A 16,418-nucleotide genomic window follows, 5' to 3' on the forward strand; every position below is an offset into this window, starting at 1 on the left:
GAAGGGCTCGGGCGGCTATATCAGCCAATAAAAACAGGCTGTGCATGACATTTAGCGCCTGGCGCGAGGCTTAGCGGCGTACAGGTTACCTACTGTCCGCAAGCGGCCCCTGGCAATAAAACAGAAAGCAATCTCAGGGAGCGGCGGGGATGCTGCGGCCTAGAGCTCGCCTGCCTCTGCCGCTGATCTCATCATTTGTGTGTAAAGATGCAAACAAGGTGGGCTGTTTAAAACAGAATGACACGTATATGTGTGTGAATCAATGTCAGGCTGTTGCGCATAAACATCAAATAACTTTTTATTCACCTCCGTTGTGTTTAACTAGAAAGAGAGAGGAGGGGGAGAGGTGTGTGTTTGTGTGTGTGTGGAAGGGGCGGGCTGTGCGTGTTTGGCTAAACAGTGCCATCTTGCGGTCATGGAAATGATGGTGGGCCGCGGTGGGGCGGGGGTTGGGAATACACAGTGTCAATTTTCATGAGAAGGGGCCAACATGATGCGATGCAACCACCCTCTCTGCTCCTCCTATTAGATGTTTGGTGGTTGGGGCTATTTTTTTTTTTTTTTTTTTTTTTTTTGCACTCATCTCCACTCCGGGTCTCCAAATGAGATGTCTGCTAGCAAAAGAACGGAGACGGGAAGACGGAGAGGTCGGGGATGGAGTCTGAACAGAAAGCAGTGGGATCTCTACAGCTGCTGGCACTAATGAGGATAATTACCCCAGTAATAACATTAGCCTATCTGAGGGAATGGAGGGGAAGGACAAGTGGTTGTGTTTGTTTGCGTGTGTGTGTGTGTGTGTGTGTGTGTGTGTGTGTGCGTGGGTGTGCAATTTTGCTGGCTGCCTGATGTGATGTACGTGTGCACGGATGGCCGTCCGTGCACGTGTCTCCCCTCCTATCTCGCTTGCAGTCGCTCCCTCATTCCCCGAATCTCAATATCTCTTTGTTAGCCCACAATAATTGTGTTTGGGCCTCATATCCGCCCTATCAGATTCGAGTTTGTACAAGGTAATTAGCAGGGGAAGGGAAGCCTCCACACACCAGGAGGACAAACGCCCCCATGACATCATTCCGGCTCCACTTTTCTTTCCTTTTTTTTCTCTTCATCTTCTCCATATTTCATGACATTCAGCTGTCGTGGGGGAAGTGCGGAGGAGGCAGGGAGGGTGCAGTGGGCAAAAGTTGATGACATTGAGGACGAGGCCGCGTTTGGATTAAGGGGATAAAGAAGTGAAGAGAGGAAGGGGAGACAATGGAGGAGGGGGAGGAGGAGGATGGTGATTTGGGAGGAGATGGAGGGCTGTGTTTTCACCGCGGGGCCTGTAATCTCCAATCAGCTTTGACTAACAGACGGCAGGGGGAAAGTTCCTCGCCGCTAATGCAGGTCGACCATTCAGGAGGAGCCGGCGCGCCCCGCTGGGAGGCAGTGGAGGGGATGAGGGGAGGATTAACTGGCACTCAGGTGGAGAGAGATAAAGGGAATCAGACGGAGACCCTGCGGATGGTCACACCCTCTCCTGCTCCGTCCGTCACTCTTTCATTTTCCCCGTGAACAAACGCATGGCGTTCCATGTTTGATGGTTGCGGCCAAAGGATGAGGATCAGCCTCCCTTCTTTCTACTGATGTCAAATCAGCTTCTCATTCCAGAGGGGGTTTTTTGTTTTGTTTTGTGGGCTTAAATGTTTGATGCGACTACTGTTTTCTGAGTTCAGTTCAGTTTCTTTTTATTTTACGAATCAATTTATATACAAATACAAATAACATTCAATCAAAGTACGTTTGTAAAAATGGGACTCCCAGATGCAATCTACAGTTTATGAGCAGGGGTCCAGACACCATATAACAACCATAAATCACAAATCAATTCCCCAGTTCCACCCAATCCAATCCAATCCAATATAACACCCAGAAAGTCCTCAGATTCCCCAGATACAAAGATACTCCCACAGACACAAACACATCACATACTGGCGCATGAAAATACATACATGGATGCATTCATACACTAAAGAGAGAAGTTCACCATTTTAAATCTTCAACTGTTAGCAGTTTTAGCATAAGACATGATCTAATAACATCAGACATAATTCAATAACTGTCAATTTCATTCCAGATTTTTGGACCTGTCCAGGTTTACACTAAAACTCGTACATCTCAAGTTTCCTTTTCTTTTCCTTTAAACATTGTTTTCCCCTTGTGTTGTGTTCATGAGTGGAAAAAGAAATTGAGATGAGATGGCTGTGTCTGTTATTGAGTCTACATACTGCATTATACGTTAAAACATTAAATTATCTTCTTCTCCTTGGGGTTTGGTCACAGGCAGCCATCTGCCTCCATCTATAAGCTCTGCATCCTCTTTTTCTCACACCAACAAACTTCACGTCCACATTGACTGCATCCAGTAGCATCCTGGCATCCTTCTACCTCCTCTCTACTCTCCTCTGTACGTGTTCAAACCATCTCAGTCTGGCCTCTCGGGTTTTATCTCATTCGCTGTCCCTCTGATGTTGCCTGCTCATCCCAATCCTGATCCCATCCTTCCTGCTCATCCCCAAAGAGAAGACGCTCCTCATTATAATCTCTCAGACAGGTGTGTGTGTGTGTGTGTGTGTGTGTGTGTGTGTGTGTGTGTGTGTGTGTGTGTGTGTGTGTGTGTGTGTGTGTGTGTGAGGTCACTAATGACTTAATTACACCAAAAGCCTGAAGGGTTTGTTTTTTTGTCCTCTCCCCATGAGGTCACATCACGACTTTCTTATTCAGGCGAGATTTATGTGCTTAGTAGACTGGCTGTTATGCAAAAATGAAAATTAAAAAACAGAAGAAGAAGAAGAAGAAGAAGAAGAAGAATATTTGATTTGATTTTGAAAAATAACATTTTATTGCTGCTCTTTACATTCATCAAACAAACTAAATACATAAATAAATAAATGAATGAATAAAACTTTTACATAAGCACGTCACTAAAAAAATAAATAATCCCCCCTCTGTCACCGCACACAACACACCGTTAAAAGTTCAGAAGAAGATGAAGAATGGCTCCGTCAGTAACTGTCAATATTTATTTCTATTTTATTTTTGGTCAGTTACTGTCAATTTCATGGACTGTACACGTTTGTATGGTGTGTGTTTTCCCCCACACCCCACACCCCACACCCTCTTAAAGGACAGTACCACAAACGCACCAATTAAATAGTGAAACACGAGCTGAAACGCGTTTCAACAACGTTACAATACTACCTGGTTCGTGGCCTGCCCCGCCTTCTTCCTATCGACGTCACATCCTCTTGTCTCCGGATGCTACCTGCAAAGGTGGGAAAACGTCGAGACAAACCAAACAGTACATAAACGTTCACCTGCTGACACCGTTGCTGCGAATGTCATCCACACAGTAAGTTTGTCCTCACTGACATTTCACTCTCAGCGCGCGCGCGTGTGTGTGTGTATTAGTTCCACAGTGAGATTGTTTGCTGCCTCGGCCCCGGAATCCACTACGAAGTTGATGTACCGCTGAATCAATAGCCATTCAAAACAAGTGCCGATGATAACGACATTTTAACTTGATATTCTGCAAGATGTACGTTGGCACGTTTTTCCTCAATTTGTGATAAGTCGTTGGCAAAAAAAAAAAAAAAAAAAAAGTAAAGAAAAATAAGTTTAGAAAGAGACAGAAGTGCATATTGCTACTCCGCGTGGTAAAGTGAGAAGCCTTTGACAACTGGAAGGTCCCAGAATAAGCGTATTTTTAGTAACCGAGCCTCAGTCATACTGGCGCTTTTTGCGACATGACCACCATTGTTGAACCGTAAATGTCTATTTGCATAGAAAGCAAAAAGATTATTAAATGTTTCATGCGTTTCTCAAAGGAACGCGATTAAACTCATTGCACCTGTGAGTGATCGGTGCCACGGGGAACAAAAGTAATCGATAACATTTGGGAGTAATTTGAATTACGTGGGTATAAAAAAGACGACAGAACAGGGCAACAGTAAGCAGAGCATCAACATGTATCTTTCGCGACCACAGAGACACTCAGCTGCTTCTTCTTCTTCTTCTTCTTCTTCTTCTTCTTACCGTCTGTACGCTAATATTTTGGCCATCAACTTCAACCCTCGACTCAACGCGGCGCCTTTACTGTGTAAAGTGGATTCACGTCGGATTTGTTCTTCTAGACTCCATCAGAATATCTCATTTTCTCTCAGCGTCGACAATCCTTCCTCACAGTGTTTACTGGCATATGCAAGTCGTCGTCACTCTTATAATAGAATATGGTTAGACAGGTTGTGGATGGGTATGTGCTGACGTGGGGTCATGTCGATCAACAGGTGTGCAGCTACAATGGAGACTTGCGTAATTTCGTTTTGGGTGCGTCCCTGCATTGTGTATTTTAGCACAGTGTCTTTGCAGGATTGAGAATCGCAGCATGTCACCTGTTTGTTTTGTGTCAAAGCAGGTTAGCGAACCAAGAAAGAAAGAAAGGGTTTTCTGATATGTGAGCTGTTTCACAGAGACGGGCGATGACCGAAATGATAAGAGAGAAAAAATACATTCGCCTTTATTTGCAATCAGCAGCGTTTGTGATAGCAGACTGTGCAGGTGGATGGTGAGAAGGAAGAATGAGGCAATGTCTTCTTATTTATTCATCATTCATTCGCTGTGTTTCCTCAGCATGTACACTGCTGCAGTACTAAGAAAACTTCACAAAGTGGCATCCATGCATGGTGAAAGATGGAAATGAAGAAGGCAGCCCCCCCCCCACACACACACACACACACACACAAAATAAACTCCAGCTTTTTAAAAAAATATATTACATAATTTTTCAATAGCCGTACACACCAACAGAGGGTAAGGTCATCATAATGAAAGACTCATAACAACTGCACGGCTGTGTTGATGAGTATGTATTGAAAGTCATGCATATTAACAGCAGTGATTCTAATTTAAATGATGAGGTGCAGCAACCTCAGACTGAATTCAGTGATGTGAATCGCTGATGAGATTTCCCAGCGTGATCAGCCGCATCCATGGAACACGCAGTAATGTTGCACAAATCATAGCCAAAGTGAACCCAAGGGGTCGGGGCCGACCCAGAATGTATCACGAGTTGACCCTGAGCGACAGAATGGAACATATTTGAATTATGTTCTGATATTCATCATTGTAAGTTGCTCTCAAGGCCACTTCACGCTCATGTAGTTGTGCTTCAGTAATGTTCATTTTCAGTACTATTCCAGTTGTTCTTTTCATACACGTTTTCCTGAATAAATACTAAATAAGTAAACTATTTTTATCCTAGGGTTTTGTTTTCTAACAATGTGTTCAAACTCACCTTATAAGCACTTGAGAATTCTTGTTCCAGTCGGCTGCTGTCTGTGGGCTTCTCCTGGTTGACCGTAGCCATGGTGACTGCTTTAGTGTGGGCAGGTCCACAAACTCAACTTCCACTAAACTTACTCTGAATTTGTTGGCCCTCATTTGTCAAACAGGCTCCTGTACATTAAATAGGTGTTGACCCTGTATACGTGTACGCGTTTTGTCGACAGGCTCTGACAATGGCAGAGAAGGTGCTGGTCACAGGTGGGGCAGGCTACATCGGCAGCCACTGTGTGATGGCGCTGGTCGATGCTGGTTACTGTCCAGTGGTGGTCGACAACTTCAGCAACGCTGTGAAAGGTAAACCTGCAAACTGACAACAGACATTCTTCTGTTGTGTTTGTCCCTGACACTTCCTATATCCTACTGTTACACAGGAGAAGAAGGTGGGGCAGAGAGCATAGTGAGGATAGAAAAGTTCCTCGATACCAGTGTTGAGTTTCATGAACTGGATCTTTTGGATAAATCCGGCTTAGAAAAAGTCTTCGAGAAGGTAAGAAGGATTTTAGGTCGTGAAGATAATTTCCTTCTGTTTTTTTTTTTGTTTTTGTTTTTTTGAATAGATTTTTATCTTTCTTTTCCGTGTTCCTCAGAAAGTGTCACTTGGTGACTTGGTGGATTTTGTGACACGTCTATCAGCTGGTGGTTGGTATTAACGTGTAACTGCTAGATTTGACAGGTGAGTCACGCCTCCAGCAGTCAGTTCAGAGTCCTAGAAAGGTGAATAGACAGTGGGAGGCGTGACTCACCTGTTAGTCAAAACTAACAGGTTGGTCCCGCCTCCACAACACCAGCTGATAAAGACGTGTCACGCACGCCACCAAGTGACAGGTCTCTGCTGAAACATGTCAAAGGGAGGAAGAGCCTTAAAAGAAAGACAATGCATTAGAGTACATGAATGGTTAACACTGGCAAAAATATGAGTCATTATAAAAGTGGAGTCAAAATAAAGAATGAACACTGTAAAATGTTTCATTCAATATTCTGATTTTATCTGAGACAGTGTGTCATCCATAAAAATATTTGGGCCCACGCTGGCAAGGAACTATCCAGGAATGACTGAAGCCCCACTTTATCATTTTTTTGACCAGTTCTTCTAAACCAAAACACTTCTCAGAAACAGCCCTTTGTGACATCATAGGCAGCACTAATATTTCTCCAAACTTAGTGACATCAAGCCGTTTTCTGGTGATCTGAACAGTTTACAAAATTCCAAAACAAAAGAAATTACATTTATGTAAAGTATGACATTTTACTTTGAAAGTACATTGTAACTTTGTTTTGGTAAGCTGACTTACTTTAAGCTGCACATTTCTAATTGTATTATTGTTTTCACAAAGTCTCCTAACACTTTTAACAGTCCAACAGTTTTTTCTTCTTCACCTCCTGCCTTGTTCTCACTTGAACATCTGACTACCGTTGTTCTGGGTTGCAGCATTCCTTCAGCGCAGTGATCCACTTTGCAGGCCTCAAGGCCGTTGGGGAGTCTGTGGCGCAGCCGCTGCTCTACTACAGGGTCAACCTGACCACCTCCATGAATCTGCTTGAGGTCAGTCGTCTTCTGTCTTCTGTCCGTGTGCCTCGCTGTCTACTGCTAGTCCATGTCCGAGTCGCAGGGGCAGTTTCCTTCACAGGGAAACCCAAACTTGACAATGGCAAAAATGTGGACGCACCCTCCGCCTCTCCCCGTCAGTAACTCCAGCGTAACAGATCATCTAACTTCTCTGAAGGAATTGGTGCCAGAGCCTACTACATCTAACTGGTATCTCTCAATCTTATCCACCGGCTCCAGTTTCTTCCCCACCACAGAGGTGGCATTCCATGTCCCAAAACCCAGTTTCCATAACCACATTTTGATCCACTGCCCAATCCACCACAGCCCAATTGGACCCCTACAGTTCCTCCTGTTGGTGGTAAGCCCACAGGGAGGCAGACCCGTGTCTCCATTTCAGGCTGGGCCCAGCCACCAGCTGCTTGTTGTGCTACTGGCCCCAACCCTAGACCTGGCTCCAAGGCAGGGTCCTGGTGACCCTTCAGGCAGGGTACTCTGGGCCTTTGTTCTTCCTTTCATGGGGGTCCTGTGAACCACTCTTTGTCTGGCCCTTCACCTAGGACCAATTGCCTGCTGCAGAATGATATCCCGCTGGCTGTTAACTGAACATGTGTGTGGCTCCCTGCATGTGTCCCAGGTGATGCAGGCTCACGGGGTGCACAATCTGATCTTCAGCAGTTCAGCAGTGGTGTACGGAGCCCCTCAACATCTTCCAGTTGACGAGCAGCATCCCGTCGGTGGCTGCACCAACCCCTACGGAAAGACCAAGTACTTTATTGAGGAGATCATCAAGGACCACTGTTTAGCTGAGAAGGTATGGATGAACCTTTGCAAGAAGCTTTCCATCACCGATTCACAGGCTGCATTGTGACATTTGTCGCTGGTGTTCGGCCAGGATTGGAATGCAGTGCTTCTGCGCTACTTCAACCCTATCGGCGCTCACTGCTCTGGCCTGATTGGAGAGGACCCTCAGGGCATCCCCAACAATCTGCTGCCTTATGTTGCCCAGGTATGTGAGCTCTCTGAAAAGAGACCACGCACTGTTAATTCCACTGTCCACTGGCGTTCACTTTGTTTAATCGATGTGTATGTGCGTCATAGGTTGCTGTAGGCAGAAGGGAGTGCCTGAGTGTGTTTGGAGATGACTATGACACAGTAGATGGGACAGGTAATAGATCAAGCTTTGCACTGAAGTGGGTAAACTGTAGTTTGTTCAGAACCCTGTCAGCAAAGTACTGATTCTCTTGGCAGGTGTGCGAGATTATATTCATGTTGTGGATCTGGCCAAGGGACACATAGCAGCTTTGAAGAAGCTGAAAGAGGGCTGTGGGTGCAAGGTAAAAAAAATGATGTACGACAAAAGTGATTTAATCTCATTGTACCTTCACATGCATCAGTCACAGTCACCGGGAATGTGTTTCTTTTGTCTGCAGGTTTACAACCTGGGAACAGGGAAAGGCTACTCTGTGCTGCAGATGGTGAAAGCCATGGAGAAAGCGTCAGGGAGGGAGGTGAGTGTCCAAGGGGTTAGTACTGACAATAAAGGCGATCCCTTTTTTTTTTTTTCAATTAACTGACCTGACTTCATCAACTCCTTCCGTAGATCAAATACAAGCTGTTACCACGTAGGAGTGGAGATGTGGGATCATGTTACGCTGACGGTCGCCTTGCAGAGAAAGAACTGGCCTGGAAGGCTGAATATGACCTGGAAAGAATGTGTAAGCACAGCCACAGTAACCATTCAGTATGTTAGTGTATATGAAATGGTTTTAATGTTAGTTTAAAATAAGTGTGATTAGTTTTAAGTAATATCTAAATATGTTTGTTTTTTTTAATGGTGCAGGTCAGGATCTGTGGCACTGGCAGTCCATGAACCCCACTGGATTTTCCAAAAACACAAACTCGTCAAGCAACTCCAAGTCCGTTTAGTGTCACTCATGGGACCAAAGCAGCATTACTTATTTTTAGATTTAAAACAAAAACACAATCATGAAATCTCAAGAAAGACATAGATTGTCATGTTTGATGTTTTCTTCCTTTTTTTTTCTTTAGCCAAGATTAAATTAATTTTGGAAATGGCGTCTAAATCAGAAGAAACGTATAACCATACTTGTATTATGCATTTGTTATATTTATTAATAATGCTTCATATTTCTCTTTTTATTTATGAAATAAGTAATTTTGTTACAGTTGACTTTCTTCCTGAGAATAAAATGCATATTTACAGATGTGCTTCATGTCACGTCACAAGTTCTTCTCAAAATAAATTAATACGTCACGAAAATTTCAGTCTCTTGTCCGGACACACACACACACACACACACACACACACACACACACACACACACACACACACACACACACCGTCAAAATGTCAGTGCATGGTTTTATCAGTTCAGGTTCTTTCCATTGTTTCGCTGTCAAATGTCGACATTTTCTTCAGTTACACATTTAGTTCTGTTTAATGTATACATTCAACAGAAAACATCGTAGAAATGACAGATTTGGCTTAAACGTACATTTATTTTTAGAGGGTCATATACAGCTGAAGCGCCACACACACACACGTATTTACCATAATTGTTACATGACTTTACCGCTGAAAACTTTGAAATCCTAAATTTCAAAGATTTGAATTCAGGGGGGGAAACAATAAGAAAACAGCAGTGGAATCGGCCTCTTCGGAACTAGATCATTGATGGGCCTACTGCCAATACTTTTACGGACTACTAGGTAAACACCGCCCTCTGTTGGTCAGAAATGGCAACCGTATCAATTTGGGATCCAGTAAGTCGAGCTGTAAGGACGCATGCCCTCCTCCAAGGGTTTCATTGTGGACATCATAAACCGAAGACACAGAATCGGGATGAGAGATTTGGGATTCAAATTGGGGATCGCTAAGTTTAAATCCGATGGAAAGCTCTAGAAAGTAGGTTGAAATAAATAAAAAGAAAATGTGACAGAGAAAGGCGAGAGTTAGGCTGAAAGTTTGGGAGGAATGTGTCAAGCACAGGAAGTGCTTAGAAATAGTGGGAAAACAACTGCCTGGCAAACGGAAAAGGAAACGGTTGTCACAACATTTGCCCTTGTCCAAACACACGAGTTGGAAACCGACACACACACACTCCACACGTACACCACTGGAGAGCTCCCGACTCCAGGACCCACCTAAAACTAAGTCCGTGCACAACAGAGAGCAAAACCTTCCTATACATGGCTGCACCTTTTTACTTATCAGCTGTTTGATATGCACCGTCGGAACACCCTCGTCATTCCACACCCCCAACAGCAGCATTGCCTTGATCCTCTGGTCACAATTCCATGTTAGAACACAGATAAAAAAAAAAAAGCATCAAATAAATCCAACCACAAAAACCTATATCCACTGTTGCGCAGACCTCATATTTTGGTAGCAGCCAAATCACGGACTACTTCCATGCAGGAGCAAGAACTTTGGGCTCAGCTCTGGCACCCAAGTCATTGGCCGAGGCGGTGCGTCTGGGTGAACCTGACCAGCCACCTTTGGCAGCGCCCTCCGCTGAGCTACGCCACGCGGCCAGAGCAACGCGAGCCTCCCTCCCTGCATGCGTCAACTAGCCTAAGGCTATTAAGGTGATTGACACACTATGCACGGTATCAATTCTTAAAATCAAGGGTTCGGGTTAGGGTTAGAATTGTTTGAACTGAATCGTGACCTCAAGAATCAAAATCAGAATCGAATCGTGACACATTCAAGGATTCACATCCCTCAAATCTAATGCTGGACAACAACAACAAACAGAGGACAACTGTTTGGAACTGGGGGTTGACAGACTGACAGAAAACAGTAACATCATGGAGTAACTAACACCTTATGGCTACATTGTTGCTACTCTGTTTCATACAATGTAAATTGCAGAACTGTTACCAAGGGATTGCAGAAGTACGACAAACGTGCGTAAATACCTGCTGTCTATAGAGGGGGGAAAAAAGCCTCTGCACATGTTTGTTTTTGGTTTCAGGTCTTATCAAGAAATTCCCTCCGTCTCATGAATCTAGGACCAAGGTTTATGGTTGTGCTGGCTCTGGAGGTTTGTCTTGGTTTAAACTCTATGAAGTATATCTATTTTTCTTCACACCGGTCACATAATTGTGATCGGTCAGTTCAGCCAAACTCACAAAATCCAATAAATAAATTTAAAAAATGTAGCTGAATGCTTCCAAACACGGTGCAGTAACAGCACACAATGAAACTGCCCCGGGGTTCTTCTTCACTGTAAACTGGATTTCTATTCTCTCTATTCAACACGGGGGTTCTTCTGGGTTAAGCTTGCCGTAAAACATTGGGCTGTGCGATACGGTCCGACTCACGGAGATGGACAATGTCATAATATAATGATTTGCTATGATTTGTAACATATTAGGCATCAATGGACTGATAAACTCATTTATTGCCATTGAAAAGTTGTCTTTAGTAACTTTAATAAGTACCAGTAGAGGGCGATGAGCTTCCGCTCATCCCTCCCAGCAAGTTTAGTTACACACACACACACACACACACACACACACACACACACACACACACACACACACACACACACACACACACACACACACACACACACACACACACACACACACACCAATTATGGTACAATATTGAACGTTGTCATTACTGTTTTGCTGTTTCACGCTTTTACTGCTACTTATTAGTAAGTCGATATCAATTTTAAAGGACAGAAATGCAGTAACGAACCTGCTCTTCTTTTTTGAGATGCAGATGCTGCGTGCAGAACGTATGTAAATGTAAATGTGTGATCACACGCCCAATATCAATGTCACTCATGCACAAACAAAGACGTTGCGCGTGAACATTTAATTGTCTCGCCCAAATGCGCATTCAAGTTTGTTAACACCTACACCCTTGATCCAAGCAGAGAGATTCGGTGTGCTGTGCATTTTACCGCGCTCGGCTCAAGACAAGGAACCCCGCGTTCAATACTCATCAGTGTCCAGTCTTCAGTCGTCGTCTCGGTCCAAAGTCCACGACAGCAACCCGTCTGTTTTCGCTTGGGGCCGGCAAACACGGCACAATCGCTTCTTCTGTGTGTGTCTGGCCGGAGGTGTGGCCTCGTCTGACGTCGTGGGATGTGTACGGTGGGGTGCAAACACGGCCAAGACACCCATCAGACTCATTGCGGATCCGCTTGCATTTCAACGTAAAACCCACATTTCCAAGTCGAGACCGACGGCACGAGCGGTGGCTGAAACCCAAAGGCACTTCAACCGTCAAGGCTCGCTTGATTATTTTTTTTGTCGCAGTTGTTCTCTACGGGACGTGCACGATGATGTTCGGGATTGTGGTGCTTTTGTTTTGAAGGAACACAAGCAGGATGTTTTGAGATTCCGACGTTGGTCCAGGGCGTTCAAGGTCCTGTGGATAAGAAAAAAAAAAAAAGAAAAAAAAATCCAGATGATCCGACTCCTTCCATCCCTCCACCCGCTGCTGTCAGACACGTTCGGTTTCGCTCCCAGAGACCGAGCGACCTCACCGGCACTGTGCTGCGAGTCTGCGGCTGCCCTCACCCTAACACACGGCAGACGGTGAGTCTTCCTCTTGCCTCTTATCTTATCTACTTTACGGTTAGCTTGCGGCGTGAGTCGGCTAAGATGAAGTCGCTTTAAAACAATAATAACGGCCCTTTAAAACAGTTATGACAACGGGAACGACAACACGGTCAGAAACTATGCGCGTTTTCATGTTCTTAAATTATGCGTACAGCCGTGTTTGTGAGTTCCGTTTTTTTTCTTTTTACCGCTTTACGGCAGTTTATTGTTTGTGTGAAAAGTCCCACAATGTCATTGCGGAAGAAACGTCGCTGGAGGGGGTTCACCCGTTGAAGTACATGTAAAATTGCTGCCTAACCTAACTGTGCTCCAGTCAACGTACCCTAGAGTCTGAGTGTCTGTAATACTGACACTCACACACACACACACACACACACACACACACACATTAAATGTGGTTGCCCCCTCGCAAATGAATAGGCGCGGTTAGGACAGGTTAAGTGGACTTGCTGACGTGGACATTTATAAAAAAAAAAAAAAAAAAAAAAAAAGGGGATAAGCGGTCAAGACGAGGTGTCGACAGCAGAATAAGTGAGACGATGTTGAAGATCCTGTTTCTCAAGGGCACGGCGGCATGTGATTTATGACCACAGCGCCTCTGTCACAATCAGGACCATGCCGTTTAAACTGGGATTAAATAACTCCGCAGTCCACTGAATAGGATGTTGACTTTGTGTGTGTGTGCTATCTGACTAGGTTTTGAGAATGGCAGAGAAGGTGCTGGTCACGGGTGGGGCAGGCTACATCGGTAGCCACTGCGTGGTGGAGCTCATTGAAGCCGGTTACCATCCAGTGGTGGTCGACAACTTCAGCAACGCCGTCAGAGGTAAATCTGCCAACTGAAAAACCGCAAGACGTGTTTGCTCTGACTGTTTGTTTAACAGAAGTGGTTTGTTTGCCTCTACACTCCCTACAACCTGCACATCCTGGAGGAGAAGGCGGTGCAGCGGAAAGCATTCTGAGGATAGAGAAGCTCCTCGGGACCAGTGTTGAGTTCCACGAACTGGATCTTTTGGATAAGCCCGGTTTGGAAAAACTCTTTGAAAAGGTTAGAGAGCACATGGAGGAACGGGAGGAGTTAAACACCGACAGAAACATGATTCATGAGGAAACTGGACTCAAGATAAAGTGTAAACGAGTTAAAGTGTGTCGTAAAAAAAAAAGAGATTTCATCATTTACCAACAATGGCTTGATGAAGGATATCAAAGTCCACACTGATACTTAGCATATCTATAGTTTACGCTTGTGTTTTACAGCCTGTGAAGGATTTTCTCACTGGTTCTATTTGTTATAATTGTGTAAGAGAGGAGTTTATACTGGTGTTAATGAGCCCGCGTTTTGCTAAATTTACCAAGACAGACCAGAAGGTAAGTGCTAACACACACAATTCTGAAAATCAGCCCTCTTTACACTCACAGTGCCGCTCACAGTGCAGTGAAATCATCCTCAGTGAGGTGTTTTGTTACTCTCTCTGAAAGTTCCTCAAGGCTGCCTTATTGTTGTCTCCTTCCAAACGTGTAGGAGATTCAAGCAAACATCATTTTCAGTCAAAAGATGTCGCTAATGCTAAAGCTGTTGCAAACAGAGGGTTAAAATATGCTGTTTTTTTCTGGAGATCTTTTGTTCACCTCCTCCCTTGTTTTCAATTGAATATCTGACTAATGTTATCTATCTGTTTTGGGTTGCAGCATTCTTTCAGCGCAGTGATTCACTTTGCAGGCCTCAAGGCTGTTGGGGAGTCTGTGGCGCAGCCGCTGCTCTACTACAGGGTCAACCTGACCGCCTCCATGAACCTGATCAAGGTCAGTCGTCTTCTGTCTCTGTCATTCTGCCGTCTCGGAGTGCACGATCAACAGGAGTTTGAATGTTTCTAACGCTTCAGCCGGCCTAATTTGTAACGCGTGAAGCCCAGCTTGTGTTGCCAAACCCCTTGGCTGATATCTGAGATGGATGCATATTGCAGAATGATGTCCCACTGGCTGCTAACTGAACATGTGTGTGCCATGCGTGTGGCTACCTGCATGTGTCCCAGGTGATGCAGGCTCACGGGCTGCACAATCTGATCTTCAGCAGTTCGGCGACAGTGTACGGAGACCCTCAGCGTCTTCCAATTGACGAGCAGCATCCCGTCGGTGGCTGCACCAACCCCTACGGAAAGACCAAGTACTTTATTGAGGAGATCATCAAGGACCACTGTTTAGCTGAGAAGGTATGGATGAACCTTTGCAAGAAGCTTTCCATCACCGATTCACAAGCTGCATTGTGACATTTGTCGCTGGTGTTCGGCCAGGATTGGAATGCAGTGCTTCTGCGCTACTTCAACCCTATCGGCGCTCACTGCTCTGGCCTGATTGGAGAGGACCCTCAGGGCATCCCCAACAATCTGCTGCCTTATGTTGCCCAGGTATGTGAGCTCTCTGAAAAGAGACCACGCACTGTTAATTCCACTGTCCACTGGCGTTCACTTTGTTTAATCGATGTGTATGTGCGTCATAGGTTGCTGTAGGCAGAAGGGAGTGCCTGAGTGTGTTTGGAGATGACTATGACACAGTAGATGGGACAGGTAATAGATCAAGCTTTGCACTGAAGTGGGTAAACTGTAGTTCAGAACCCTGTCAGCAAAGTACTGATTCTCTTGGCAGGTGTGCGAGATTATATTCACGTTGTGGATCTGGCCAAGGGACACATAGCAGCTTTGAAGAAGCTGAAAGAGGGCTGTGGGTGCAAGGTAAAAAAATGATGTACGACAAAAGTGATTTACTCTCATTGGACCTTCACATGCATCAGTCAGTCACCGGGAATGTGTTTCTCTTGTCTGCAGGTTTACAACCTGGGAACAGGGAAAGGCTACTCTGTGCTGCAGATGGTGAAAGCCATGGAGAAAGCGTCAGGGAGGGAGGTGAGTGTCCAAGGGGTTCCTGCTATGTACGTTAAAAAGCTCAACACTGCTATTTTGCCTTTTGAGAGTAATCTAGAAAAGGAGGCTGTTAATGGGTACAGTGTGCTATCCTGTTGGGTTAAAGAATAGGAAAGCAAAAAATGACAATCAAGACGATCCTCTCATGGTCAGTTTTTTTTTTGTTTTGTTTTGTTTTGTCTTTTCGTTAACTGACCTGCCTTGATCCACTCCCTCCATAGATCGCGTACAAAGTGGCACCACGTAGGAGTGGAGATGTAGCATCGTGTTACGCCGACCCGGCCCTCGCGGAGAAGGAACTGGCCTGGAAGGCTGAATATGACCTGGAAAGAATGTGTAAGGACAGCCACACAATAATAATGGATATTTATTCATTTATTTTATGAACCTCTAAAATATTTTCAATTAATATGTAAACATGTATTTTTTTTTTTTTAAACGGTGCAGGTCAGGATCTGTGGCGCTGGCAGTCCATGAACCCCACTGGATTTTCCAAAAACACAGCCTCTTGATGCAACCTGCGTCCTTTTAGTGTCACTCTACCAAATCACTGGACCAAAGCAAGAAGATTCTCATTTTTACTAACATAAAAAAAAAAGCAATCATGAAACCTCAAGAGAAGATGAATCGATTTTGCCATGACTTACCTTTTATTCTCCACAGTTAATTTATTTTTTAAAATAATGTCGATATCAGAAGAAAGTGACAACCATCGATTTATTATGCAGTTGTATTTTTAAAATGAATGCTGGATATGTCTCTTGTAATGTACTGATCTCTGTCCTTTAACAATGAAAACAGATCATTTTTGTAAAGCAAAGGGAAAGTGATATTATCACTCCATAATAAAACTGGACTGAGAGACTAGTCTAAGTTGTTCTTGGACATTGTTGACTAACTTTCTTGCTGAGCCTTTCGGGAAAATGCCTTAATGTACATGGTGATCATCGTGTTTGAAGAAGAAGAAA

General features: G+C 44.5%; 2 protein-coding genes and 1 long non-coding RNA gene across 4 annotated transcripts; 2 read left to right on the top strand and 1 right to left on the bottom strand.

Moving 5' to 3' along the window:
• The first annotated feature begins 3,369 nt into the window (after positions 1-3,369).
• Positions 3,370-9,157, top strand: LOC142889012 (UDP-glucose 4-epimerase-like). The gene is made up of 11 exons (XM_076027541.1): positions 3,370-3,388; positions 5,544-5,673; positions 5,751-5,866; positions 6,809-6,922; positions 7,563-7,739; positions 7,821-7,934; positions 8,027-8,093; positions 8,177-8,262; positions 8,359-8,436; positions 8,529-8,643; positions 8,769-9,157. The coding sequence occupies exons 2-11, from the start codon at positions 5,553-5,555 to the stop codon at positions 8,852-8,854; spliced, it is 1,074 nt and encodes a 357-aa protein (XP_075883656.1). The 5' UTR covers positions 3,370-3,388; positions 5,544-5,552; the 3' UTR covers positions 8,855-9,157.
• Positions 7,539-12,218, bottom strand: LOC142889018 (uncharacterized). The gene is made up of 3 exons (XR_012926773.1): positions 11,825-12,218; positions 8,504-8,630; positions 7,539-7,678 (listed from the first exon to the last, which is right to left on the bottom strand). It is a non-coding gene; the product is annotated as an uncharacterized LOC142889018 (long non-coding RNA).
• A 158-nt stretch (positions 12,219-12,376) lies between these two features.
• LOC142889013 (UDP-glucose 4-epimerase-like) lies at positions 12,377-16,323 on the top strand. Of its 2 annotated transcripts, none has more exons than XM_076027542.1 (11): positions 12,377-12,508; positions 13,229-13,358; positions 13,465-13,580; positions 14,222-14,335; positions 14,566-14,742; positions 14,824-14,937; positions 15,030-15,096; positions 15,176-15,261; positions 15,355-15,432; positions 15,672-15,786; positions 15,898-16,323. In XM_076027542.1, the coding sequence occupies exons 2-11, from the start codon at positions 13,238-13,240 to the stop codon at positions 15,960-15,962; spliced, it is 1,053 nt and encodes a 350-aa protein (XP_075883657.1). In that variant the 5' UTR covers positions 12,377-12,508; positions 13,229-13,237; the 3' UTR covers positions 15,963-16,323. The 2 variants fall into 2 exon arrangements, with proteins under 2 accessions (XP_075883657.1, XP_075883658.1); XM_076027543.1 differs by having other exon boundaries at positions 13,471-13,580.
• The last annotated feature ends 95 nt before the right edge of the window (positions 16,324-16,418 follow it).

The sequence above is a fragment of the Nelusetta ayraudi genome, unplaced genomic scaffold, assembly GCF_046127955.1.
Source record: "Nelusetta ayraudi isolate G7.1 ecotype Tasmania unplaced genomic scaffold, CSIRO-AGI_Nayr_v1 ptg000021l, whole genome shotgun sequence".
NCBI lineage: Eukaryota > Metazoa > Chordata > Actinopteri > Tetraodontiformes > Monacanthidae > Nelusetta > Nelusetta ayraudi.

What these genes read in the sequence shown, in the direction of transcription:
- LOC142889012 (XM_076027541.1), top strand. Translation starts at nt 5,553, where the DNA reads ATGGCAGAGAAGGTGCTGGTCACAGGTGGGGCAGGCTACATCGGCAGC. An exon ending in AAGAGGGCTGTGGGTGCAAG is followed by an intron (nt 8,263 to 8,358) that starts GTAAAAAAAATG and finishes TTTTGTCTGCAG; the next exon opens with GTTTACAACCTGGGAACAGG. An exon ending in AGAAAGCGTCAGGGAGGGAG is followed by an intron (nt 8,437 to 8,528) that starts GTGAGTGTCCAA and finishes CTCCTTCCGTAG; the next exon opens with ATCAAATACAAGCTGTTACC.
- LOC142889013 (XM_076027542.1), top strand. Translation starts at nt 13,238, where the DNA reads ATGGCAGAGAAGGTGCTGGTCACGGGTGGGGCAGGCTACATCGGTAGC. An exon ending in TGCTGCCTTATGTTGCCCAG is followed by an intron (nt 14,938 to 15,029) that starts GTATGTGAGCTC and finishes TGTGCGTCATAG; the next exon opens with GTTGCTGTAGGCAGAAGGGA. An exon ending in TGACACAGTAGATGGGACAG is followed by an intron (nt 15,097 to 15,175) that starts GTAATAGATCAA and finishes TTCTCTTGGCAG; the next exon opens with GTGTGCGAGATTATATTCAC.